The sequence below is a fragment of the Pan paniscus genome, chromosome 10, assembly GCF_029289425.2.
Source record: "Pan paniscus chromosome 10, NHGRI_mPanPan1-v2.0_pri, whole genome shotgun sequence".
Taxonomy (NCBI): Eukaryota; Metazoa; Chordata; class Mammalia; order Primates; family Hominidae; genus Pan; species Pan paniscus.
The window spans coordinates 127,184,482-127,210,764 of NC_073259.2; the positions used below are offsets into that span (position 1 = coordinate 127,184,482).

Consider the following 26,283-nt stretch of genomic DNA (forward strand, 5'->3'; position numbering starts at 1 on the left):
TTGGTGTCAGAAATCTTTCCCCAAGTGGAGTCCTTTGTAGAGGCAATGGCCCACACTTATGATTCTAGATGGCCACCTTATCACCTCCCTTTGCTGAGCAGCTCCTCCCAATTTGGGGGTTCACTGGGGGAAGGGAGAACAACTTTCCCATATTTGGGCTCTGGAAGCCAGGTGGCTTCTCACTCACAGATTCCTTCTCATGAGAAAGACACTGACAGACAGTCAGAAACAGGCTTTTCCTGCCCGGTCAGCCCAGGTCTTAGAGCTTTACAGAGTAGGGGGTTCATATGAGGGAGATGATTAGGAGGGGAAATCCTGTTGCTGTTCCTTCCCAAACCCTGACCTCCCGAGCACCATCCTACTCCTGGTCCAGCCTCTCCAAGCTCTTGAAATGTTTGGTGAATGATAGCTGACACTTTTGGAGATGGGACCTAGGGGTAGCGAAAGCACTGAGATTTTTTTTTGTCTCTCCTCAGTTAGCAAGGCTTCTGAGTTTTAAAAAATTTTTCATTTTTCTAGCTAATGCATGCTGCACTTAATACCTAGGTGATGGGTTGATAGGTGCAGCAAACCACCATGGCACACATTACATGTAACAAACCAGCACATCCTGCGTATGTACCCCAGAACTTAGAATAAAAATTAAAATTTTTAAAAAATGATTTTTCACATCTATTTATTGAACACCCATTATGTATCATGAATGAGGATTCTGAGTCCCAGAAAAGAAACCAAAACCCAGTCCCTGCCTTCCAATTCTCACATTCTAGTGGGGAAAATCGATCATTCTAATATGGAGAAGTCTGTACCCTGATGATGATAAGCTCAGAGGCTCACCCAGAGCTTGGGGGAGTAGAGGGGAGGCATCCAACCAGCCTGAGGAACTCAGAAAATGTTACAAGGAGAAGATGGCCTCCAACTGGAGCACTGAAGAATGAGAAGAAGCTACATGGGTGATGCTGTTTGACTCTGAGCAACTTAATCAACTTCTCTGATCGTCAGTGTCTTTGTAAAATGGTTGTTAATAGTACTCCACAGGGCTTGGGGAAGATTGAATGAGATTGTACGTGACAGGTGCTAAGTACAGAACCTGGCACACAGTAAGAGTTCCACATGTGGAAGCTGGCTGTCTCATGATGACGACGGTGATGATGAGGATGAGGAGGAGGAGGAATGCACAACAAGGGAGAGAGAAGATGAGATGGAGAATGGAGGAGGGGAAAGGCAGAAGACTCTCTCTACGTTCTCCTTATCCAGCCTCATCCAGGACAGATTTACTGACAGTTTTGGGGGAGGATTGGAGCACCGGTAGGCTTTGATCTGGAAATTCAGAATCAAACCAGTATCTCCCATACAATTTTCATAGTCTCTGAAATCTAAGAGAGGAGGAGGATTAGCTAGGTGTCCCGACCCCCTGTAGCGTGATCACAAACATGCTGATACCTTCATACCAGGAAAAAAAAAACTTTCAAACTCACCTATATTTATGTTTTCCCCTCCCTCCCTTCCTTCACCCTCCCTCCCTTTCTTCCTTCCTCCTTTCTCTCCTTCTCTCCCTCTCTCCATCTCTCTCTCTCTCCCTCTCTTTCTCTGCCTTTTTTTTCTTTGATTCTTCTTTTCATTTTTTTTTCTTTCTTTCTTTTCAGGTCATTCTCCAAGAAGAGAAGGCACAGGTAAGACTCTTGTTCTCTGACTGCCTGTTCAATTTTCTGCTTTCTCAGCCAGCTTGGGGCAGCTTCTAGGTCAGCCCTCAGTTTCCATCTGTGCTCTTAGGCATGACCCCTTCATCTTCCTGGGCCTCAGTTTCCTCCAAAATGAAGGTCTGGGCTGTTTTTTCTGAGTATTCCAAGCCAGCTTTTGACTTCCATCAGGCCAGGGGGTTGATCTTGGACCAGCCCTATCGATGTCTCGACCCCAGAATGTCTCATTACCCCTGCCACTGGTTGGAATCTTGAACTGGGGCACATAGGGAAACAGTCCTGTCACACCACCAAAACCTTCCCAGATCTGGCCAAGGAACACGGCCAAGTCCTCGTATACTGGACACACTGGGTGAACACAAATAGTTATTACTTACAGGGTCCTCACTCCAAACTGGATCCTGAGCTAAGTCCCTTCCATGTGTAGATGTTTTTAATTCTCATTAATCCCTACCACAACCTTGCACAGTGGATATGTTTATTGCTCCCATTTTACAGATGAGGAAACTGAGACTAAGATAGAATGGAACAGGAATGTCCACAGATAGAACCAGAAGGTATCGGAGCCAAAATTCAAACCCAAATCTGTAGACAGAGGGTGAGGGGAGTGACGATGGCTTCTTAAATAACAATAAACACATCTAGAGCAATCTGCAAAATGCAAAGCCCTGTCATTTGTTCACTTAATAAGTAGATATTGGTTGCCAATGTCCTCTGTCCACTCAGCTCTGCAGCTTGAGTAATGGCCCCATTTCACGGTTGAAGAAGCCAGGTTTTAAAGGGACGGGTAACTACCCTCCACAGCAGCTAAGAAGCAGAGGCGGATCTTGGGTCCAATTGAATTTGGATCTGTCAGCAAGGTCCTGGGCTCTCCCACTGCCTAGGGTGAGTCTCAACATGAAGATAGATCCTGTGGCTGGCTTCAAGGTGTAAGCTAGTTAGATGAAATAAAATTGCCCCTTCCCAGGTCCTAGGCCAGTAATAGATTCTTGGTGACCCTCTGCAACCAGTCTAGCTTAAACTACCAAATAGTGTGTTCATCCTCCCTGATCTCTATTTGATTACACTGAGACCCCAAGTCATTCTTATCCATTGTACTCAGACCCCAGCCCTATGACTCAAAAAATAATTTAAACGCAGATACTTGAATATGAATGGGCAGACCATTTCAGAATCTACCAAGCTTCATGAGAGCTCAAATATCTTCCTGGATATTCCATTTGCTTCTCTTATAAATTGATTGAACAGCAGTCAAGAGCATGGGCTCTGGGGATGCATGGTCTCAGATCCATGGCCACATCCTAGCTCACCTGTGCAATCCTAACCAAGTTTCTTTGCCCATCTGAGGTTCAGCTTAGAATGAGCACTTGTTAAATTGTGCCTCCACCCATAGGTTGTGGAGAGAATAAAATGAAGTTGTTGACGAAAGTATTCAACAGAGTGCCTAGCCTGTAATTAAAGTCTCAAAAAATGGCAGACATTGTTATTACTACCTTTATTGCTGCCATTATTATTAACCTAGCAAAGCTGAACTTGGCATCCTCCACACTCCATTCTCAACATATGTGTGTGCATCGGTATCCCTAGCTGAATTTGCTGCATGAAAATGTTGGCAGTGAATTTTCCAGTCTGAGGCAATGATCGGTGTCCATTCCAAAACTGCCTGGATCTCACACTGTGTGTTAAGCATTTTAACTACTTGTTTATCTTTAACTAGAATTTTGCATCTTTCAATTAATTGACCATTTCTTGTTTAGCTCCTCTAGCCCAAAAAGCAAAAGAAGAGATGAGAAGAGGCACAAGAAACAGTAAGTAGATACTACCTGGAATGTACTCATCAGTTTGAGGAGGTGGGGCATCTGGCTTCTTAAAAGCCAGAGTCTTAGAGTTGCCAAATAAACAGGGAAAGGGAGGAGAAGGTGAGCGGGTGAGAGGAAGGCAGGAAGGCAGGAAGGCAGGCAGGAAGGAAGGAATGAAGGAAGGAAGGAAGGAAGGAAGGAAGGGGAGAGGGAGGGACAGAAAGGCATAACTGCGTGTGTTGTAGGTTTAGGAATGTATGAATGCACCGGGTCGTGTGTATATGATGTGTATGTGTATGCACGCTTGTTTATGTTGCATGAAAGGGTGCATGTGTGTGCCTGGTGTGTCCCTTGTGAGTATACCTTGTGTGTATATTTATACATAGTATGTATATATCTAGTGTATGCATTGTAGATGTCTGTACATTTTTACATTTTTGTACACTGTGTGTACAAATGTATACAATATGGGAACATTGTGTGGTCTATATTTGTGTCTACACCAATGCATTTGTGTGTCTGTGCTTGTGTGAGCATGAATGTGAATGGTATACATAGGGCACACTAAATTCTATGCACTGTGTGTGTGCGCTGTGTAAGTACCTGTGTATATTTTGTGCACAGGGGTTGTATGGTGGTTTTTACCTGTGCATGGGTGGTCATGGGGGTGTGATCACATGGGTGCACGTGTGTGAGCATGTGTATGAATTCATGTGCTGACTGTTGGATTTACAGTGTGGAGATGTCAGTGAAGCTCCTAGCTCCAGTCTTGGGGCCCCAGCTGTTTCACAGTTTATAGCTGGTAGTAGAAATTCAAATCAGCCACTGCTGCCTGTGGAGTTCAGTTCCCAGCCAAATTAAAAGTAAATTTGGTTACAACCTACCTACTTTATATCCTGCAAATGTTAATGCGTGTGTTTTCCAATCAACTAATATTTTATCTCCTGCCAAGAAGCTTCTAAAGAGAGGATCAAAGACAATAAGATGAAAGGTAGTCGACTGCCAGGGAGGAAAAAGAGGAGGCAGGGATGCAGAGGGAGGGTGCCCAGCTTTGCTGCCCCAAATGGTCTTTTCACCCAAGGTCAGGACGAAGGAGGGCATTTCAGCCACCACCACAGAGGCCTGGGGAATGCTCCAGAAGAAAGCAGTAGAGCCTTGAATTAGCTGAGGGAAGAACTTCCTTATCATCGAATTTGTTTCGCTCAAGTCAAGAGACAATTATTGGCCACATGTATTGAATGTGCTTTCACACTAAGCACAGATAGAGTACACGTTCTCAGCAATCTCGGTGTCACTTGACCAGTGGGGCCCCAGGGTAGGCAGCCACAGAGTCAGGGGGTAGGCCCAGACCTCAACAGCGCTAGGAAGGACCATCACTGAGATAAGGACTGCCTGAGTAAGGGGAGCAAGGTGGCCACCCTCCCCGGTGGCAAGAGCTGGATGAGCCCCATCAGAAAGCTTGTGCAAGCCAAAAGACAAGAGGCAAGAGAGAAAAAAGACAAGAAGAATAAGGCTAGGAATCTTGAGGATTCAAGATAAACGATGGCTTATTCTTACCAAGTCCACGGTCAGGGCTGCTTCTAGGCAAGTGGCTGCTGGAGTGAGTTAGCCTCCTTTCATTCAACATCCCTTAATGAGGCCCTACTATGTGACTGGCCTTGCGCTGGGCCCAAGGACAGAGATGAGCCAGACACTGTCCCGGCCTTGAAGAGCTCACAGGAGCCAGACATACGGCTGGTCACAGAACAGCAGACGAAACCCTGGGCATTGTGGGAACACAGGCACTGGGAAAAGGGCTTGGTGGCCTCCCGCAGGAGGCAGCATCTAAGCCGCAGGTGAGGATGGGAAGTAACCATTCCAGGCTGCAAGTTAAGCAGGTGGTTTAAACTCTCTGTGCCTCAGTTTCTTCATCTGTAAGATGGGAATAATAAGAGAATCTATTTCATAGGTTGTTATGAAGAATAGATGAATCCCTTTAAGAAAAATGCTTAGAAAACAGTGCCTGGCATGAAGTATGTGTTAGATATGGGTTACCTGTCATCGTCACCATTGTTATCATCATCATCCCTAAGACATCATGAACTGGGAAATGTGTGAGCCAGCATACATACAGTTCAGAGCTGCTTTAGCCCACCAGGCCAGGGCAGAAGAAGACAAGCAGTGAGGCCAGAGAACTAGGCAAGGGCTAGCTCCTGAAGCTGCCTGAGGTTCAGGATCAGAGTTTGAACTTGATATGAGAGCAATGGGAAAGTTTTAAGCAGGGAAGGGATATGGTCTGATGATTACATTAGAGGAATCCCTGAGTCCTTTGTTGAGATAACCAAGTTACCTCCCAACAGAATCATCTCTAACTCCCACTGGCTTTCTCGTTTGGCCCAAACCATTGACATCCTTTATATATCTTCAATTACCACTGCCGCTGCCACTACTATTTCTGAATTATTACTACTTAGAAGTAGCTGAAGTAACCTGCAGTAACACCACTGTTAGTGGTAGTGGTAGTAATTGGTGTTGTTCTAATTTTTGTTTTTAATGAGGTTTGTAGCCCATCCTGAAAGGCTTTTGACTCCATGCTAAGAACCTGGACTTAATTTTCCAGGTCTGAGGTTGTAAATTGGCAGCCCAAAGGCCTAATTTATTCTGCAAATGTGTTTCATTTGCCCAAAAAGGTGCCTTTAAAAAAAATGAGCTTCTGTTTAAAATAAGAATATTTTATCTAAAAATCTGTATTTCCACACTCACTTGAAAAATTAGAGGATCACCACACAAATATTCTGGAGGCAAAGCAGCACCTTCTGTTTTAACTCGGGCCTCCGGTTGATATTGTGTTAGTGCTTGGCTGATCCACATATTTATGCTCCCTGAATGGCCCCTGAAGCTCTGTGACATTGAGGCACCTGCCTTGAGTGATGCAGAGGAGACATGGGGAAGTGACTTTCTGCCTAGGGTGTCATCTGGGGAGCAGGGAGGGCCCTGAGTCATCCACACTCCCTCCAGAGGACCCCTTTCTGCTCACCCGTATTCAGTACCATTGGTTACGGAACCCTCCACCCAATACCCAGGCAGGAAGCTGGACTAACACATGGGGTTGAGGGAGATGGAGAACTTCGGGAGGGATGGTGACGAGTGCAATGGAAAAACGGGTGTCACAAGATCAAATCTCTCACTCTCCCTTTTTTACTCTCTCTCTCCTCTCCTCTGACTCGTTCCTTCTCATCCCCCCAAGATCTCGAAGCCGGCCCCGAAAGTCTCACCGCCACCGCCATCACCGCTGCCCTTCGCGGTCCCAGAGCTCGGAGTCCCGCCCCTCAAGCTGTGAGAGCAGGTAACCCCTTGCCCCAGGATCCTCTTCTGTCAGCCACGGCCGAGCCCAGGCTAAGACACTGTTAACACTAGCTTCGCCTCCACACTTCCAGCACAGGGTTTGGCCCCCTTCCTCAGACTCAGCAGCTGGCACCACTTCCCTGTAGAGAAAGGGCTGGAGAGCCTGGGTGCGGTGGCTCACGCCTGTAATCCTAGCACTTTGGGAGGCCGAGGTGGGCAAATTATGAGATCAGGAGTTCAAGACCAGCCTGGCCAATATGGTGAAACCCTGTCTCTACTAAAAATACAAAAAATTAGCTGGGCGTAGTGGTGGGCACCTTTAATTCCAGCTACTCTGGAGGCTGAGACAGGAGAATCGCTTGAACCCGGGAGATGGTGGTTGTGGTGAGCCGAGATCACGCCATTGCACTCCAGCCTGGGTGACAGAGCAAGACTCCATCTCAAAACAAAAACAAAAACAAGAGAAAGGGCTGGAGACCAAAAGGTCTTGCTGCCATCACTTATAGGAATGACAACACCATACTAGCTGCTTTTTTTTTTTTTTTTTTTTTTTTGAGACAGAGTCTCACCCTATAGCCCAGTCTGGAGTGCAGTGGGGCGATCTTGGCTCACTGCAACCTCCACCTCCTGGGTTCAAGCGATTCTCCTGCCTCAGCCTCCGGAGTAGCTGGGACTACAGGCGCCCGCCACCACACCTGGCTAATTTCTGTATTTGTAGTAGAGACAGGGTTTCACCATGTTGGCCAGGCTAGTCTCAAACTCCTGACCTCAAGTGATCCAACCGTCTCGGCCTCCCAAAGTGTTAGAATTACAGGTGTGAGCCACTGCCCCCAGCCCTAGCTGCTCTTTGTACATCCACTTGCAGGATCCTCTCTACAACCATAACAAGTGGGCATTATTGTTATCCCCATTTTAAATATGAGAAAACTGAGGCATGGGGAGGTTAAGGACTTTACTAGTCTCTTAGCAACTAAGTGACAGTTATGATTGAAATCAGGGAACGTGGCTCTAGACTTCACTAAGGGACCACTCTAAGCACAGAGAAGCTAAGCAAACTATGTAAACCCAAACAGTGCAAAGTAGAAAGTTCACTCGAATGCCTTTTCAAGTTAGTTTTCTCCTAACCTGGACTATCTCTATGCTAATACATTGGTTGTCCCAACCTGAGAAGGCATCTTGTTGATGAGAAGAAGGAGGAAGGGAAGGAGAAGAGCAAGAATAAGAACTGGGGCTTTAACTATAAATCATGCTGCTATAAAGACACATGCACACGTATGTTTATTGTGGCATTATTCACAATAGCAAAGACTTGGAACCAACCCAAATGTCCAACAATGATAGACTGGATTAAGAAAATGTGGCACATATACACCATGGAATACTACGCAGCCATAAAAAATGATGAGTTCATGTCCTTTGTAGGGACATGGATGAAATTGGAAATCATCATTCTCAGTAAACTATTGCAAGAACAAAAAAACAAACACCGCATATTCTCACTCATAGGTGGGAACTGAACAGTGAGAACACATGGACACAGGAAGGGGAACATCATACTCTGGGGACTGTTGTGGGGTGGGGGAAGGGGGGAGGGATAGCATTGGGAGATATACCTAATGCTAGATGATGAGTTAGTGGGTGCAGCGCACCAGCATGGCACATGTATACATATGTAACTAACCTGCATATTGTACACATGTACCCTAAAACTTAAAGTATAATAATAATAAATAAATTTAAAAAAAAGAACTGGGGCTTTATTGGTGTTTGGAATTGTTGATGTTCAATGGGGGCACTGAGACCTCCAGCTTCCAGATGTGAGGAGCTGCTTTTTTCTTTCTGAAATGCATCTCACACTTGACTCTCCGTTCACATCACAAGGGTAGATTTTAAAATTTCATTGCCCTGGCCCCACTTTTCCCAAATAAAGCAGAATATCTATAGGAAAAGGGAGGAGGAGCCAGGTACAATGTCTCGTGCCTGTAATCCTAGCACTTTGGGGGGCTGAGGTGGGCAGATCACCTGAGGTCAGGAGTTAGTGATCACCCTGGCCAACATAGTGAAACCTCGTCTCTATTAAAAATACAAAAATTAGCCAGGTGTGGTGGTGGGCACCTGTAATCCCAGCTACTCGGGAGGTTGAGGCAGGAGAATCGCTTGAACCCAGGAGACGGAGGTTGCAGTGAGCCAAGATTGCACCATTGCACTCCAGCCTGGGTGACAAAAGTGAAAGTCTGTCTCAAAAAAAAAAAAAAAGAAAAGAAAAGAAAGGAAGAAAAAGGGAGAAGGAGAAGGTAGAAGGGGGAGAAGGAGAAAGAGGAGGCAGGAGAGGAATATTTACCCAAATCCTGCTCTGTGTCAGACACTGTGCTAAGATTTTCAATACATTTTCTCTCTCATCATTCTGATAACACTACGTGCTGTGCTGGTGCTTGTCTACTTCGGCTGCCCTTTTCAGTCACTTGGGAAGTTTTAAAAGATGCCAATGCCTGGATCCCACCCTCTAAACATTCTGATTTAATCCAGATGAGATGAGACCAGAACAGTGAGATTTTTAAATCTCCCCAGGTGATGTGTGGGAAGCATTTGAGGAAGAGGCCCTTGGTACCTACTATCACAATTAGGCCTTGGTGTTTCTGCTGAACATCAATAATTTCCAAGAATATCACCATCCAACAAGGCCACTCTGCAGCCCTGATTGCTCAAGACAAAACTAAGCTCCCTCTGTAATCAAGTCTGAGCCCAGATGAGAACACCGCAAAACACAAAAGTGACCAAGCCTCTCTCAACCCTGCCTAATATGAGTGACTGCTGCTTCCTCGGCAGTCAGCCTTAGCCTCGGTCTAGTCCTCCCTCTTTCTAAATAAGACTGATGAAGACACCCAGTCAGAATTACCCCCACTTCCTGGCAGCATCCAATTCTGAACAAAGCTCCAGATATGTAAATGCTCCCCAAACCACCTATCACCAGCCCAAAGCCTATGATAGGTTCTTTTTAATACCCTCTTACAGAGACGTATGGTATCAAGGAGTGACAACAATGTTTGTTCAACCCCAGGTGGACTCCTGGTGGCCTTTTTCTGGAGGATGTTGGCCAAATGAGCTAAACCACATCTCTGATCTGTTACAGCAGAGACAACTGCCTTTTGGTGGGCAAAGGGATCTGAGCGAGGTCACATAGCTAGGAAGTGTCTGGCAGAGCTGGAATAGGCACCAGGTTAGTGTGACTCAGCCTGAGCACTTCACCTACACCCCAGGATGAATTATCTCTCAGCAGCTAAGCCCTACTGGCCTGGGCCAGAGAATCATACAAGGCTTTAGCAACTTACCTGTTAAATAAATGGTTAACATCACAAACACTACCCCGGGCCTCCTCTGCTGTCCCATCTCCTCCTGATGGTGTTGGCATCTGAGCTCCCAGTGCCTACTGAGCTGAGGAGCTTCCTAGCAGAAATGGAAGCAAACTGAGAGCTGGCACACAGGTTACACATTCAGTAGAAACATGATTTTCAAGCCACAGAGCAGTCAGGGTCACTCCAGGGCATGAATCCCAGGCGCTACTTCCTAGAGGGGCAAAAAACTGCCCTGGCCCTTGTTCTGCCACTTTCAGGCTGTTTGACCTCAGGAAGATCCCTAAACATCTCTGAGCTTCGGCTCCCTCATCTGTAAAATGGGAAAGTAATACCTTGCCCTGTCTATGCCTTCAAGTTGTAGGGAAAACTGTGAAAGTGCTTCAAGAGAGGTGTATACATACCATGCAAATCCATAATGTGCTATTTTTATTACTTCGGTGGCTCAGATAACTAATAAGATATGCAGAGTCTGAGCATGCCCTTTCTAAGAAGTCAGACATGCCTTTGGTTTTTACTGCAGACCAAGCAGCCAGATCTAGACGTGACAAACTTGCAGAAGGCATCTCTGTCATTTTTGTCAGCCATTTTTTTTCACTAAAGTTTTGGGTGACAGTCAACAGGATGTCTTTATTTCACAGATGGCAAAGTCACATACACAAAGACACACAGTTATACACAGTTACATTTATAGACAAACACATGGAAACACAGATGGACACACCCAGACATACACATAGTCACGTGACAGACAATCAGAGAGGTACACAAGTGACATTAAACTGAATAACTGAATCTGGATGGGGACGTTTTCTGTTTTTAAAGCTGCATCCTCAGACCCTAAAGCAGTTCCAGGTACACGAAGTAGTATTTGTCAAATGAACAAGTAAGAGAATGAATAAATAAAGGAATGAATAGATGGATGGATAGGTGGATGAATGGATGAATAGATTGTTGGTTAGGTAGATGGATGGATGAATGGCTGAATGGTTAGATGGATGAATGGATGAATGATTAGTTGGACAAATGGATGGATGGATGGATGGATGGTTAGATGGTTAGTTGGGTGGATGAACAGATGGAAGGAAGGACAGATGGATGGATGGATGGATAGATAGATGGTTGGCTGAGTGGTTGGTTGGTTAGTTGGATGGATAAATGGATGGATGGATGGATGGTTGGATGATTGGATGGATGGATGAATAGATGAATAGTTAGATGGATGGATGGATGAGTGGATGAACGGATGGATGGATGGATAGATGAATGAATGGTTGGATGGGTGGATGATGGATAGATGGTTGCTTAGACAGATGGATGGATGGATGGATAGATGAATGAATGGATGATTGGGTGGATGGTTAGATGGCTGGATAGATGGTTGCTTAGACGGATGGATGGATGGATGGATGGATGGATGGATGGATGGATGGTTAGATGGATGGATAGATGGTTTCTAAGACAAATGAAAGGATGGATGGATGGTTAGATGGAGGGATGGATGGATACATGATTGGTTGGATTGATGGATGGATGATTGAGAGATGGCTAGTTAGATGGATGAATAGATGGTTGCTTAGACAGATGGATGGATGGATGGATGGAAGGATGGATGGATAAATGGATGAATGGATGGTTAAATGGATGAATGAATAAATAAATGAATATACACACAGTCCAGCTTTCATACACACACATGCAGACATACCTAGGAACAATATCACATATGAACATATACAAACACCCCCAAACACACTTCATCATCCTCAGATCCTGTTGGTCCTGCATCCATCTCCCTACCATGCTCCCCTTCAAAAGACCCTCAGGTCTGTCTCCCCCATCCCCAGGCACCGCGGCCGCTCCCCTGAGGAAGGGCAGAAGTCCCGCCGAAGGCACTCCCGCCGCTGCTCCAAGACCCTCTGCAAGGACAGCCCTGAGGCCCAGTCCAGTCGCCCGCCCAGTCAACCCCTCCAGATGCTTGGCTACCTGTCAGCCAGGGGTGTAGTAAGTATTCTTCACAGCCTCCTCTGCCAGCCTTGGCCACGACACTTGGGGGATGTGGAGGCACAAGTTCAGGGCAGTGTATGATACACTTTAATTCAATTTCTGACAAAATATCCCACTGGCTCCAGACCTCATTAATGATGAACCAAATGATCATTCACCAGACTTTGGCAACACTGGCTTGGGGATTTTGGGGGGCAGGGGGAGAAAAACTAAATACTCAGTCTTTTTATCAGGGGAATGTTGACAAATAAATACTTGTCTCCAGAGTGATATCTGCAGGAAGACATGTTTAAGATACCATAGGAGGATTTTTTGTTTGTTTGTTTGTTTTTGGGAGAGAAAGGAAAAGAAGGGCTCTTTGACATAACAGAGGCACTCCAGCTTTTACATGAAATCTGCATCTTTTATGCCAGCTGGCTGGCAGCATTGGTTGGCAGCTGGGATTTCATTTCACCTATAAACATGACCTTGAATTTATAGGAGAATTTTCTTCCAAGGAGGTCATAGCTCTTGACCTACATCCTCTCATGTAGCCACACAAGGTCTTGGGAGTAGAGGGCACAGCTGTTCTCACTAGTCCCTTCTACAGATAGGAAAGAAGAATCAAGGCTCAGAGAGGTTAAGGGCTGGGGTAAAGCCCCAGAGCAAGGCAAGAGTTAATCCAATTTAGCAACCCAGCATTGAATAGAATTAAGCAGTGCTGCCCCAAGTCAACAAGGACAAGCTGGAATTTGACTTCATATAGTTTGACACCATGAGCAAGAGACTTAGAAATGGATCTGAATTCAGTCCTAGCTTGGCCACTTCCTAGCTGTGTGGCTTTGGGCAAATTACTTAATCTCCATTTTCTCATTGGTAAACTTGAGGTAAATACCACTTCCGTATGGAATTGTTGGGAATATCCAATAAGATAAAGTACGTGAAGGCCTTTTGTAGACTCTAAAGAGACAGACGAACAGGAAGAGAGTCAACATTGATAGGGTCTACAATTGCAGCAGACAGCTGTGAAAGGGACTGTCTTCTCTAGCTACATGTGAACTTGAAAATTTCAGGTAGATGGTCCCTAAGGAAGGATGAGGTGGAAGCAAGGAAAAGTTCAGGGGTGCTTGTGGGGATGTCAAGAAAGGGAAAGCAATGACAACGGTTGGGCCTGGTTGACACAATAATTATCTGCAGTGCATTCCAGGAATCTTCTTTACCAGTCAAGGCACCCAGCATAACCAAGGTCTAATTTTACCCAAATCCTCTGCCTACCTGGAACCATCTGCAACTGTCCCCAGACTCCTTCTTGGTAGAGATGTCTGTGGTTACTGAGTCCTTGCAGATGGCAAATGCCCACCTGCGTACTCTCTCTCTCACAAATATCCAAAAAGGGTTCTTCCCAGCAAGATAGAAAGTCTAGAGGCCTAGATTTGAGTCTTGTTTTGGCTGGACTTGTCATTTTACCCCTCTCAACCTCAGCTTCTCACCTGAGAAATGGGCATGATTATCCCGCTTGTCTCCCAGGAGGATTGTGGCAAAGGTAAAGATAAATTTGAAATATGAGCATTAAGAGGTAGAGGAATGTTTTTAAGTTAGTAAAGGATGCCTAATCGCTCTGGTCATGGTATTTGTGGTAGTCCATCTGGAGGTCCCAATTGACCCTAGCTAAAAAGTGCCATTGGAGGCAACTGGCTTATACACTCTTACATGTCTGGGATGGTTTTCCAACAAGATATGTCTGTCAAGATGTTACAAAAAGCTGGGTCTGTCCTCCCACACAAGCTGGGGAGGTTACCAGATTGGCTATTGGTAGTTTGCTTTCCTAAAACACATGGGTTCTTAATGGCTTTGAGGTACAATGCCTCACTGTTCTTCATGAGCCTGGCCCTATCAGAAGAGCTAAAAACCAGGGTTCACCTGTACCTGTAAGAGAGGCCTTAAGAGCTCAGCTAGCCTAATGCTCTGATTGCTAAGAAAGGAAACTGAGATTCACAGAAAGGAAATGATTTACATGGGCCATGGCAAGGCAGAGTTGTTTAAAAACATGGAATTATTAATTCGTGGTCACATCATGTCCCTGAGATAGTAGTAATTACTTAAATGTTTCTGAGCTCTAGTTTCCTCATCTGTAAGAAATAATAATAATAATAATAATATAGATAATAACAGTCTCTTCTTCAGAAGGCAGCTGTTGAGCCCAGTACTTGATACAGGTGTAAAACTTGACAAATAATATGATGACAACATTCCAGATCCTGGCTCTGAACTTACCAGCTGTGACTCCTTGAGCAAGTTTCTGTGTCTCAGTTTCCTCAAAAACTGCAAAACAAGGATAGCAATAAGACCTACCTCATAAGATTGTTATGAGAATTCAATGACACAATGTAAGTAAAAGTTTTAGAGTATAACAGGCAAGAAGTAAATGCTGCATAATGCTTACTGCTTGTGATAGTAACAGAGTAGAAATAATAGTGGTGATAGCAGTGGTGATAGTAGTGGTGGTAATAGTAGTGGTGATAGTGGTAGCCACAATAGTAGTAGCAGTGGTAATAGCAGTGGTAGTAGTAGTAGTAATAGTAGTATTGTTCCAGGCATAGGCTGGGCTGGGACTAGAGCCAAGAACCCTGCTTCCCAGACCAATTTCTTTCCATCCTAAATGGTAGCTGCAGCCCACATGGCTACTCTGCCCCACTTAAGGTTGCCTGGCTCCTGGAAGAATCACATGGCCCCAGATCTGGTTCTTTGAGTGCTCCTCATGCATGGCCCTTTCTCATCTTCTCTATTACAAAAGCAGAGATGGAAGAAGTTTCCAGATTGGATCAAAGGTTTTCCAAGGGTCCTAGCCCCAAGTTTTTCTCTCTGTTAAAGCTAACAGCAGAGTCGTTTTCATTGAATCACTTGTCTGATCATTCATTTAAGTCTACAAACACCTATGGAGCATCTACAAAGGGTCAGGCTCTGACTTATCTCAGGATCCAATTACTAAGAAAGAAATAGCCTGTGCCTTCTAATGAAGCAAGACAGACAAGTTAAAAACAGTTTAAGGCAATGCACAACAATTGGTGCTCAGATGCTTAGTTGGGGATGCAAGGTTAGCAGACAGGGGAGGGGACTGGGATTAGGGTTAGGGTTGGGCAGAGAAGGTAACAATTACCTGAAAAGCTAAGGGTGAGCCAATGAAGGGGGAAAATAAAGACTAGAGTTGAGGGTTGAGATAAAATTCCATGGCAAGATATGGGCTCTGGAGGTATAGAGGAGCCCAAGCATGAAGGATTTTCTATGCCATATTTGGTTACAGATATTTCACATGCACAGCTTTTTTAAAAACTCAAGGACAGTTGCATAATATCAAGGGGCTTATTTACATATATGAATATGCAAATTTTGGGGTTGGTTCTTAATGGAAATCTTAGTTGGTGAGCTAAAGCTAACCTGAGGCTCTCTTGCTTGGTCAGCACCCAAATCCAAATTGAAGATTCCAAGACAGTTTACCTCACACATGGTCCTTATCTTCACTCCACCATCTCTGTTCAAGGTACTGGGGAGGCAGAGAGATTGTAAAAAAAAAAAGAAGAAGAAAAGAAAAAAAAAAAAAAACACTCTTCCTGAACTCCAGGGGCTGACAGTCTAGTAGTCAGAAGAATGCTGCAATATAGTGTGATCATTTTGTAATCAGGGCTGGGATTGAGTCAGGAGCACCAGTACTTTCTCCAGTTGTTAAAATATTCAAATACTTTCATGCCAGTTGGTAAATAGGCCCTGTCATTACCTCACCCAACCCCAGTCAACCTAGCCATCCCTTCTCTCCCTTGGCACTTTCTGGATCTTCTCAAAATCCTGAAACAGAAAAGTGACACTTACTTCCCTTCAGCGTCAAAGCCAGCTTCCTTTGTGGTGGGGCAGTACCCACAACAAACTAGTTATCGAATATTGTGAATGTCACTCCTGGCAGTGATGAAAGCAACTACAGTGTGTAATGGAAGCACAGAGTAAGGGCCAGACAATGTTGTCTTGATGTCTGAGAAGGCTTTACCAATAAAGGATCATTTGAGCTGGGCTTTGAAGGATGCATAGGAGTTCATTGGGTTGCAATGGTTGATGGACAGAAGGAGGGGAAAACACCACTATGTGTCAGGCACTGTCACATACTTTACATAATTTTTGCCTCATTTGGTACCTAAAACAGTTATCTGAAGTAGGTGCAATTATTATTACCATTTCGAAGATGGGAAAATAGGCCCTGTGAGGTGTTGGTACCTAGGAATGTAACCAAATTGGGAGAAAGGGGAACTGTTATGAGTTGTGGTTTGTGCCTTGAAAGCTTACCCTGATAGCTGGCATGGAGGGTGGGCTGGATGATGGGAAGGTGGATTGGATGATGGAGAGGCTCATGGCTCCAAGGATTAGCCAAGCCCTTTCCCTGTGATATGGGGCTCTCTATCAAGTCTATCATAACCAGAGAGGAAATCTAGAAGGAGGCTGATCAAGTCTGGAGCTGGGCCAAAGATAATGGCAGGTTTCTTGTTCCTCTTCTTGCCTCCAGCCTGGGCCAATAGTTGCTAATCCTTGTCAACAAAAACCTGTACAAATGTCGAAACCAAAAACAATAATAATAAAAGCAGAACTCGCAGTCCATAAAAGAGGATCTCATGAAATTTGTAAACTGGAAGAGGCAATATGATTAAGACATGAACTTTGGAATGGATCTGGGCACCCTGGAGTTCTTGATCTCTCCCTGTGAGACCCTAGGTGACAGCAATAACTAATGCCTGTTGAGCACCTGCCATGCACCAGGTGTTTACTGAGCACCTACTATGCACCAGGTGCTAGGCCAATTCTTTACATGTATCATCATCATTGCATTTATTTTTATAATAGCTTTTCAATGGAGCTTCCATGAATATGTCCACTTTATGATAAGGAAACCCAGCCAAGAAAAAATAAGTAAAAGGCAGCTATTCAACAGAGAAGCTAGGGTTTGAATCCAGGGAGTCTGACCTCAGAGTCCACATGTTTAATTACATGACCTCCTCTGTGCCATTTCACATCTTTGGGCCTCATATCCTTATCTGTGCCTTGGGCTAATAATAATCATACCTACTTATAGGATTGTTATGAGGATAGAGTAAGATAAGGTATCCATTCATTTCAAAAATAAACATTAAGCATCTACTGTCCTGCCGTCATGTAGCTTATGCTTTGTGTGAAAAAATGTATCCCAATGCTTGGGACATAACCCTCAAAGTATCCCAGTTGCCATAATATTTTTTGTCATCATAGCAGCTTTACTAAACTTATCCCAAATAAACCCAGATATGATGTTCTCGGAGTATCTCTAGCCTCAAAAAGCTGAATCCATCCAAGATCGCAGGTGAACTTCACAACAACCCCAGGAGAAAGGCGAGATGGGAATATGCTTCCCCCTTTGTAGACAGGGAAAATAGGGCTGAGGGAGAATCTGGATGGCTCAGGCCTTCTGACCCCTAGTCCAGGTGCTTGCACATTCTGCAAAGCCTTTGAGCTCTTGCTCAACTGTGAGACTCAATATCCAACATTCAATACCATCATCATAGTTGAGAGAAGAGAGGAACCAAAGTACAGAAGGTGGATGAAATGAGATTTGGGGATTTTCTGGGCCATTGGTTTTTGTTTGTTTTGTTTTGTTTTGTTTTGTTTAATGGGAGGTGACATAGCATTGTCAACTTTTACTTTTGCTAAGGAAGAACAGAAAAAAGAAAACCACCATTTTCTATCACTAAAGGGAGATTTTACCATCAGAAGAAGTAGGAAAGACATGACCTTGGAAGAAAAAATGAGTCTTCAAATCGAAAGGATTTAGCAGGATGAAAAACTAATTACATTGAACTTATTTTTTCTTGTTTCAATTTGGGCTGGTGATAATGTATATAACTGGGCCCCGGTGGGAATTTCTGAGAACAGGTGGGCAGGGGGTCCTCAGGAGAGGCTTCAAAGAAAGGGTGAGCCTGAAGCTGTCATTCCCTCTGGCTCCTGCTTAAGGAAAAGAATAAGGAGGCCAGACCACCTCTGCCTACCAAAGGTTCAATGCAGTGCACAGCCCCATGGGATAGCCCCAGCCCTAAAGGACTTTGTCATCTTCCCACAATGCCCTGCACATCTCCCTTCTCTTTCTCCATCTCCTCCTCCTCCCAAATGAACTCCCACCAGGTCAATGAATCCATTCTTTTGCTGTCTTCCTAATTAGTGCACTAAGGAAGATGAACAACAGAAAGGAAAATAAACTTAATGTCTTTGTGAAACAAAAGCTTTTTTTTTTTTTTAAGGAATAACCAGAACCCTCTAGCTAAAAGCTCTACCATACAGCTCCACACTCACATGAGAATTTCCAGTCCCCCATATGGCAGGGAAGAAAAAAAAATTTTATAGCCGCCTCTCTCTATGGGGCCATTTGAAGCTCAGTAAATGGACTTGTTCAGTTTAATTGGAATTCTCTTCTTGATTGTATTTTTGTAACCTATTAGGCCGTGCTGCCTCTTGATCTTAGAATTCAGCTGAAATTAAATTTTGAAGTGTAAGCGAGAGGTTGCCTTTTTTCCCCGTTCTTGATTAAATAATGATTTGAAACAAAAACAATAAATAACAGTGCCGGCTTCCCTGGAGGGCTGAGAGAGACTCCCAGTGAAACGCCAGGGAGCTGGAGTTCATGGTGGGGGGATTTAACTACTTATTAGAAAAACCTGAATGTGAACACTGAGTGTATTAAGGAACAAGGAGATGAGGCGAGGTTTGGAGTGGAGAGAGAGAGAGAGAGAGACAGGGGAGATACTGGAGCTTCACATTGGAGGGGGTTGAGGGAGTAAAAAGGGAAATAGTTCACTTCCCCCCAATGGCCTTGAGTTCATGAAAAACATTTTGTATTTAAAATTTTTAAAATTAAATTTTAAAAAGTCTGAGATTGACTACCCTGACCCAGAGAGAAAGAGTTTGTAATAACTCTGATGTCTGGATATGGTTTAATGGATCCGGTCTCCTGGTTCCTTTCATTGACAAAAGTCCAAGAGGGATTAAAAAGGTCGAGATGGGAGAGATGGAGCAATACACTTCACAGATCTGGAAGGAAGAGATGAAACATACAAGATGTACCAGGTTTATGTTATTTACAGAGGGATCAGAGTAGCAACAAACTTTTAGAACAGAGGGTCTCCAACTTAGAGGTCTTGGTGGCCAGCTAATAGATATGAGTAACAATGATCTCGTGGGGTTTGGGGTCAGGAGAGCTCATGCCCCATCTAAAAGGGGCAGCTGTAATTGCTCTCAGCTGATTCTTGCCAGGCAGGGATTTGGGCCCAGTGTTGCCAGATCTTATTTTTCAACAGAAACTGGAAATGGGGTTGTTACGTGAAACCTCCCATTCTACCAACGTTGGCAGTTAATTCCAGTTTACTTCCTGACATACTAAGGGAGCTAACGAAAGCATGCCTGAAACAAAGCATAACTCGGCTCACCGGTTTTCCAGTGTTGACCTGGGGTACTGAAGCAGATAGTGTCCATATATAGATCCTCACCCTCTGCACTTCGGGGCGCATGGCTGACTTCCAGCTTCCAGATAGTATTCTCTGGTGCCAAAACCTATTTTCTCTGCCTGTTTGGCAGTCTGGACATACTAGAGAATTGATGCTCCAGTGTTCAGCCTTGAGTGATGGGGAACTGGTGTATAAATATCCCAGCTCCCTCACTCCTTGGTTGAGGTTAACTCTGGGGTGCATGTTCTACACTGGTTCCCAGGGTGTCCTCACTGAGATTAAGCATCCGCTGCCCACTGTAATAGCTGGTTTGATAATGCATCTTTTATTGTCTCCCTCTCTCCTCTGCATCATTTCCACACTCCATTACAGAGGTTCCTTGCCCTCTCAAATTATTAGCACTCATTTTCCATCTCGACTTCTAAGAATCCAGATTAAACAGGCATTATTTCATTTGGCCATTAAGTAGATCTTGTGGAAGCTGGATTTTCATGCCATACCCCGAAAGTAGGCTTTTATGTAGACATCATGGAGGGTGAGGGCTGAGATGGAAGAAGAGGTAAAATTGGACCAAGGAAGAGAACCCTGGTGTGAGGGTTCCAGCTCTTAAAAGGGGGTCCTGGGTACCTGGAGGGCATTATTACCAGATGACAGAGGATCTGGAGTGGCTCTTGCTAACAAGTATCTTGGGACAAAGAGCAGTTGCATGCACAGAGAGAAACTCCCAATGCATGAAGAGGAGCTCTTCAAAGATGAATTATGAGAGGCCTATTATATAAATAAGGAGGCAAAAAGAAGCAAAGGAGAACCATCCTGTTGTATCAATGTCGGAGGCGGGTGACTGTTTGCACCTTATGTGCCAGAGAGAGTAGCTGACTAGGAAGGCAATACCCAGGGATGGAAGGGCAGAGGCAAGACCATGGGAGGCCCCTTTGTCAGCCCATCAGATGCTCACAACTCTAATGTCTCCTCTGCACTTCCACGGTCAGACCTCTCCCATCCTGTCTTGGGCTTCCCTCAATTGTGTCTTCCTTCCTCCTCTTCGTGTGGAGTGAATGGAGAGCTCTGCAGAAGGTGGAGTCTGGGGTTTAGGAGACCATTAAACTATCTGAATATCTCTGATGATGACTTTGTGAAAATGCTCCTACCACCTGGAAGGATAAACAGAGCACATCAAGATTTGTAAAGACAATACCAAGTAGAGTTCAGCTGAAAAGAGGCAGGAATGAATGTCTTCAGGTTACCACCTCCTCTCTGCCAGAGGAATCTTCTAAGTAGGCCAGATGGAGTAAGACGATTTACTCACTCCAGATATACCCGCTAGGGACATGATGTCATGCTGGTTGTCCCCTTTGAGAGGGTGACCAGCATGGAGAGCAACTGGCAGATCAAAACCCCCCTGCCCTCCATTTACTAAGCTCTGAATACGGATGCAGGACTGCTTCAGCCCAGAAAAAGGTGTACTATCTCTTTTCTAATCTTTCTGGCCAGAAAGGGCACCTTTTTCTAATTCTTGACCCATAAGGAGCACCTTTTTTTTCATTTAAAAAATTTAATTATTATGGCTACATAATAGTTGTATATATTTACAGGGTATATGTGATGTTTCCATACAGGCATACACTGTGTAAGGATCAAATCAGGGTAATTGTGCATCCATCACCTCAAGCATGTATCATTTCTTTGTGTTAGAAACATTCCAATTACACTCTTTTAGTTATTTTAAAATATAAGATAAATTATTGCTAATTCTGCCAGGTGCGGTGGCTCATGCCTGTAATCCCAGCACTTTGGGAGGCTGAGGCGGAACAGATCACCTGAGATCAGGAGTTCGAGACCAGCCTGGCCAACATGGCAAAACCCTGTCTCTACTAAAAATACAAAAAAAATTACCTGGGTGTGGTGGCAGGCACCCGTAATCCCAGCTACCTGGGAGGCTGAAGCAGGAGAATCGCTTGAACCCAGGAGGTGAAGGCTGCAGTGAGCCAAGATCATGCCATTGCACTCCAGCCTGGGCAACAGAGCGAGACTCTGTCTCAAAAAAAAAAAAAAACAATTATTGTTAACTATAGTTGTCCTGATGTGCTACCAAATACTAGATCTCATTTATTCTCTCTAATTGCATTTTTGTACCCAGTAACCATGCCTACTTTATACTCCACTTCCCACTACCCTTCCCAGTCTCTAGTAACCATCATTCCATTCTCTATAGGAGTACCTTTTCCTAATAGGAACAAAGTCACTATGCAGGCTGGCAGCCTTGCTACATGCAAATGACTGAACTCAGTCCATCTTTGAATATGAGCTCCCATAGTAGCAGAGAGTGGAATAAGAAGTAAGAAGACCCAGCACAGCTTGTTTCATCTGAAAGGTTTTGCAGGTCTGAAACTTCTCACCTGAAGCCTGCAGCTTATGCTGTTGAGAATCTGTGCAGAGCCTCTGGGTGCTTTCTCCCAGGGTCCTCAGTCTGAGGGGTATCAGGGGGAATGAGAGAAAGAACAGAGGGCTTGCTTTCTCTCTGCCAGGGGTCTGGACCTCAAACTTTCTTCTAAGACCTTCTGTTCAATAGCACAGTAGAGTGGCTCTAGTAAACAATATTCTATTTTATATTTCAAAGTAACTAGAAGAGAATAATTTTTTGGGGGGCTCAGGCTGGAGTGCAGTGGTGTGATCTTGGTTCACCGTAGCCTCCACCTCCCAGGTTCAAGCAACTCTCCCACCTCAGCCTCCCAAGTAGCTAGGACTACAGGCACATGCCACCACACCCGGCTAATTTTTGTAGTTTTTGGTAGAGACAGGGTTTCGCCATGTTGGCCAGCCTGGTCTCGAACTCCTGACCTCAAGTAATCCACCCACTTCGGCCTCCCAGAGTGTTGGGATTACAGGCGTGAGCCACCATGCTCGGTCTTAGAAGAGAATAATTTGAATGCTCCCAGCATAAAAAAAGATAAACGTTTAAGGTGATGGATATCTATCTCTATTACCCTGATCTGATCATTACACATTATGTGAATGTATCGAAATATCACATATATTCCAAAAATATGTACATCTATTATATATCGATAAAAATAAATATTTGATTCTAGAGGTTCTCTCGAGCTCACACACCCAGCCTAGCTGGTCTTGAGACCCCAAGCTTCAGCCAGGGGTCTCCAAGTTTCCTAGAACGATTCTCAGTGTGATGGAGGCTGGTTTCTTCTCAAATTCCCAAAGCTGGCAGACACCCAGCTGGATCCCACCTGGGCCTGATCACCCAGTTGTCTCTACAATAAATGAAGTCAGGCAGGCCCACAGAGCCTTCCAAGGGACCAGAGAGCAAACTTGTTCATTAGGCAAAATTTACTGAGTGCCTACTCTGTGCCAGGCATTGGTGAATGCTGGGGTGCAACATTGAAGCAGTCATGGCCCTGCCCTCAGCAAGCTCCAAACCCAGTCAGAGAGACGGCCAATAAAATAAGCAACTACTCTACTGAGGAACAGGGCTGTGGCAAACAAATGACACTCATTTTTGAATGAGTGAGTGAATTCAAGATTCAGTGAATGAATGAAGTACAGTGTATTGTGCTATCCTGGTCTGGAGGATGAGAGAAGGCTTTCTAGAAGAGGTGATAGGACACCTGGAGGATGAATAAATTTAGCCATGTGAAGTGGGGAAGAGAGGAGTATTCTAGGCAGAGGAAATGGCACGTGCAAATGGCCTGGGGTTAGAACAAGATGGGATGGCAGAACCAAGAAAACTCGAATCTGAATCAGTCAGCTTAGGCTGTGGGGGCCAGGGTGGGATGCTGTGGAAGAGATGCTGTTTGTGAAGTAGGCAGGACCGGGGTGTAAAAGACACTGTCATCCATGTCAAAGAGTTTAGATCCATTCAAAGAAATGGGACTTTTAAACATGCAGGAGAGGTTGGTATTTTCAGGCACCAAATTTAACCCAATGAGAACATTTCAATAGTGCCTTTATCCCTGTTTTCTGGTGATGATGGAAAAGCATAATGCCTTGTAGATTTCTCAGTTCTGACCACACAAGTTACATGTGGATAAGTCAGAGCCAGGTGGTAGTACTCTGAAAGTATCCCTGTGAGCTCAGAGTGTTGGGTTGAGAAGATGAACAAGGCTAGATCCACTTCTATATCCACTAGCCCAGAGGGGCCTCACATTCAAGAAATCCTTGCCTACGGGGATCCATGGTGCACCAGGAAAAATGAAATTCGTAGTCAAGACTAGGAACAAGTACTTGGGAGAGAAAGGCCCGGCCTGGCAGCCTCCAGATAGCAAACCACAAGATAATGAAAATTATTGTACTCACAGGCCCCTGTCCTTGAGTTCTTCCAGCCTAGCTCCCTCCAGGATGGGCTTGCTGGATTCACTTGTAATACACTGGCTACCAACCATTCACCATCTCTGGGGCAAAGATTCCATGATCCCATCCTTGTACCAAGCCCAAGCCAGAGATCACAGATCTCAGGGTCTAGTTGCCTGGCATGATACATTCCTGACAGAGGTGGTGGAGATACATGTGTTACCATTGAACTCCAGAGTTGAGAAAGATGTGGCATCTAAAATGCAAAACAAGAAGACAAATAAATAGGAGGACTGAATGGGAACAGGGCCTTCACATTATTGTTTTAAAAGTCTCACTGTAGAAAACTCCACCAGAGCAACCTTATTTTGAGGTCCCTTCTCCCAAAGCAAAGCTATCCAGTGTGCCATGCAGGTAAAGTGGCAGCTGTGCTGGACAGAACTTTCTAAAGCTAGACTATCACCTTGCCTGTATGCAAAGCCTCCTGGGAGAATCTACAAAGGAATTCCTGCCTCCCCGGCCCCAGGAGCTGACATCCTGACTGCAGGAGTTATGCTATTCTCACAGTTCCAATGTGTCTGTGTTTCACCCTCATGACCAATTGCTGAGAAGGCAGAAATGGTTCTTAAGAAATTCCAGAAGTAGAAGTTCCCCCTCCTTTAGGGCCAAGATGCACAAGATAAAGTTGGGGGAAAGAGTAGGCTTTTTATGGTGAAAGCTGCCCTAACATTTGTGGGGTCAGAGCAAAGGTATAGAAGAAGACCCACAAATTAGATGTCTAAATGTTTATAAATAAGTCAGCAAACTTAATATATTCTCTTATCTTGGTCAACATACCTTCAAAATGATCTGAAAGTTAGTTATGAATTTAGACTCTTGGACCATTTCAGAGTGCCAGGATATGACATGGCAGTGGCGGGAGAATCTGGCCCTGGAACCATCCCTTTCTCTCCCTGCATCTGGCACATCCAACACCATGATGGGGCTTACACACATGCATATAGACTCCTCAGCCTGAACATCCAAGTTCTGTCCAAATAGCTACCCTTGGACCTAGAAGTGTGGACACTTGAAGCATGGTCTACCTGCAGGAGAATGGGTCCATGGATGAGGTCTACAGAGACCTGGAAAGTGGCATAGGAGTCATTTAAACAGAGAATTTTGGGATCTCAGGTACCCAGAGAGTGGTTAAGGCAGGCAGCAGTCTTAAGGGGGTGCCTTCTTGGTCCCCCAGATTTCTCATCCCATAGGGATGGTTATCTCTGGAGAAGGCCCAGGGCAGGGGTCCCTTCCATCCGCAGCTAAGCATGGTACTGCTGGCAGAGGCCAGCATCAAACTTACTGTGTCATCCCAGCCACAACAGGTCTGAATATTTAAAGAAACCCCCCGCCATCCTGCTTCTAAACGCGTGCCCGCCTTCCCAAGTGCTGGCTTTCCATCGCCTCCTTTACTCCTTCATTGGTCCTAGATCAGCCCTAGACAGGGTTCTCGGGGCCCCTCTTTATTCCCAGTCACCCCAAAGCCCAATTTCCAAGCCCCTTCCAAAGCCCTCTGTTGCAAGCGCATCCTCCCTCCCTCGTGCCCCCTCAATATTCACACCTAGGTAGTAGATGCAATACTCTAGCTGCCACTGGCATGTTCCACAAGGGTTTCCTGCTCCAACTTGGGCCCTAAGGGATTGATTAGGTTGGCTAGGTTAGGTCCCCTTTATGACAAAACCAAAACAGAATTGATGCCCCCACCTGTCAAGGGCACTTAAAAAACCAAAACTCAAAGTTCAGGGCCAAGTTTGAGGATGTGCAGAAAGGTGTGTGTTTTTTCTTGTCAATTGCGACTCTAATGATGGACTCACGTTGCCCGCTCTTCCCTTTCTCTTACACCTTACCTACCTACTAAAGGAGGAGTTCTTGCTTGGTAAGTGGATATAATCCGCAAAGACATGAGAGAATTTATTAGAAGCCACTCAAGAGCCTTAGCTACCTTCTACAAGGGGAAAAGGACACACACAAATATCTATAGCGACCCTTTTTTTCGTTTATTTTTGGTCAGACTATTTAACTTCCATTTTTTTTGTCCCCTCCTTTCTTTTCCCCTTTAGTTGAAAACTGCTAAAATGTCAGTTTGCGACCTTGACTTTATATTTAAAAAAACAAAAACAAACTCTCATCTTTATTTCATTTCTTTTCCCCATGTGATATTTGTTTAGGTTTCTATTCAGGCAACTTTTTCTTTTCAAAAAAAATTGTTAAATTAATTGAGGATTTGGTTGAAGTTTAAAATTTTGGCTTTATCTGCTTTTATTTTTAATTTCCAAGA

General features: G+C 44.7%; 1 protein-coding gene across 1 annotated transcript in view; it reads left to right on the forward strand.

Annotated features, from left to right (window-relative positions):
• The window catches only part of SRRM4 (serine/arginine repetitive matrix 4), a 181,730-nt gene that overhangs the window by 137,349 nt on the left and 18,098 nt on the right, over nt 1-26,283 (forward strand). The window contains exons 5-8 of the mRNA XM_014347332.4: nt 1,647-1,673; nt 3,458-3,508; nt 6,726-6,824; nt 12,021-12,177. Of these exons, the coding sequence (XP_014202818.1) occupies nt 1,647-1,673; nt 3,458-3,508; nt 6,726-6,824; nt 12,021-12,177 (334 nt within the window). The remainder of the gene's footprint in view (nt 1-1,646; nt 1,674-3,457; nt 3,509-6,725; nt 6,825-12,020; nt 12,178-26,283) is intronic.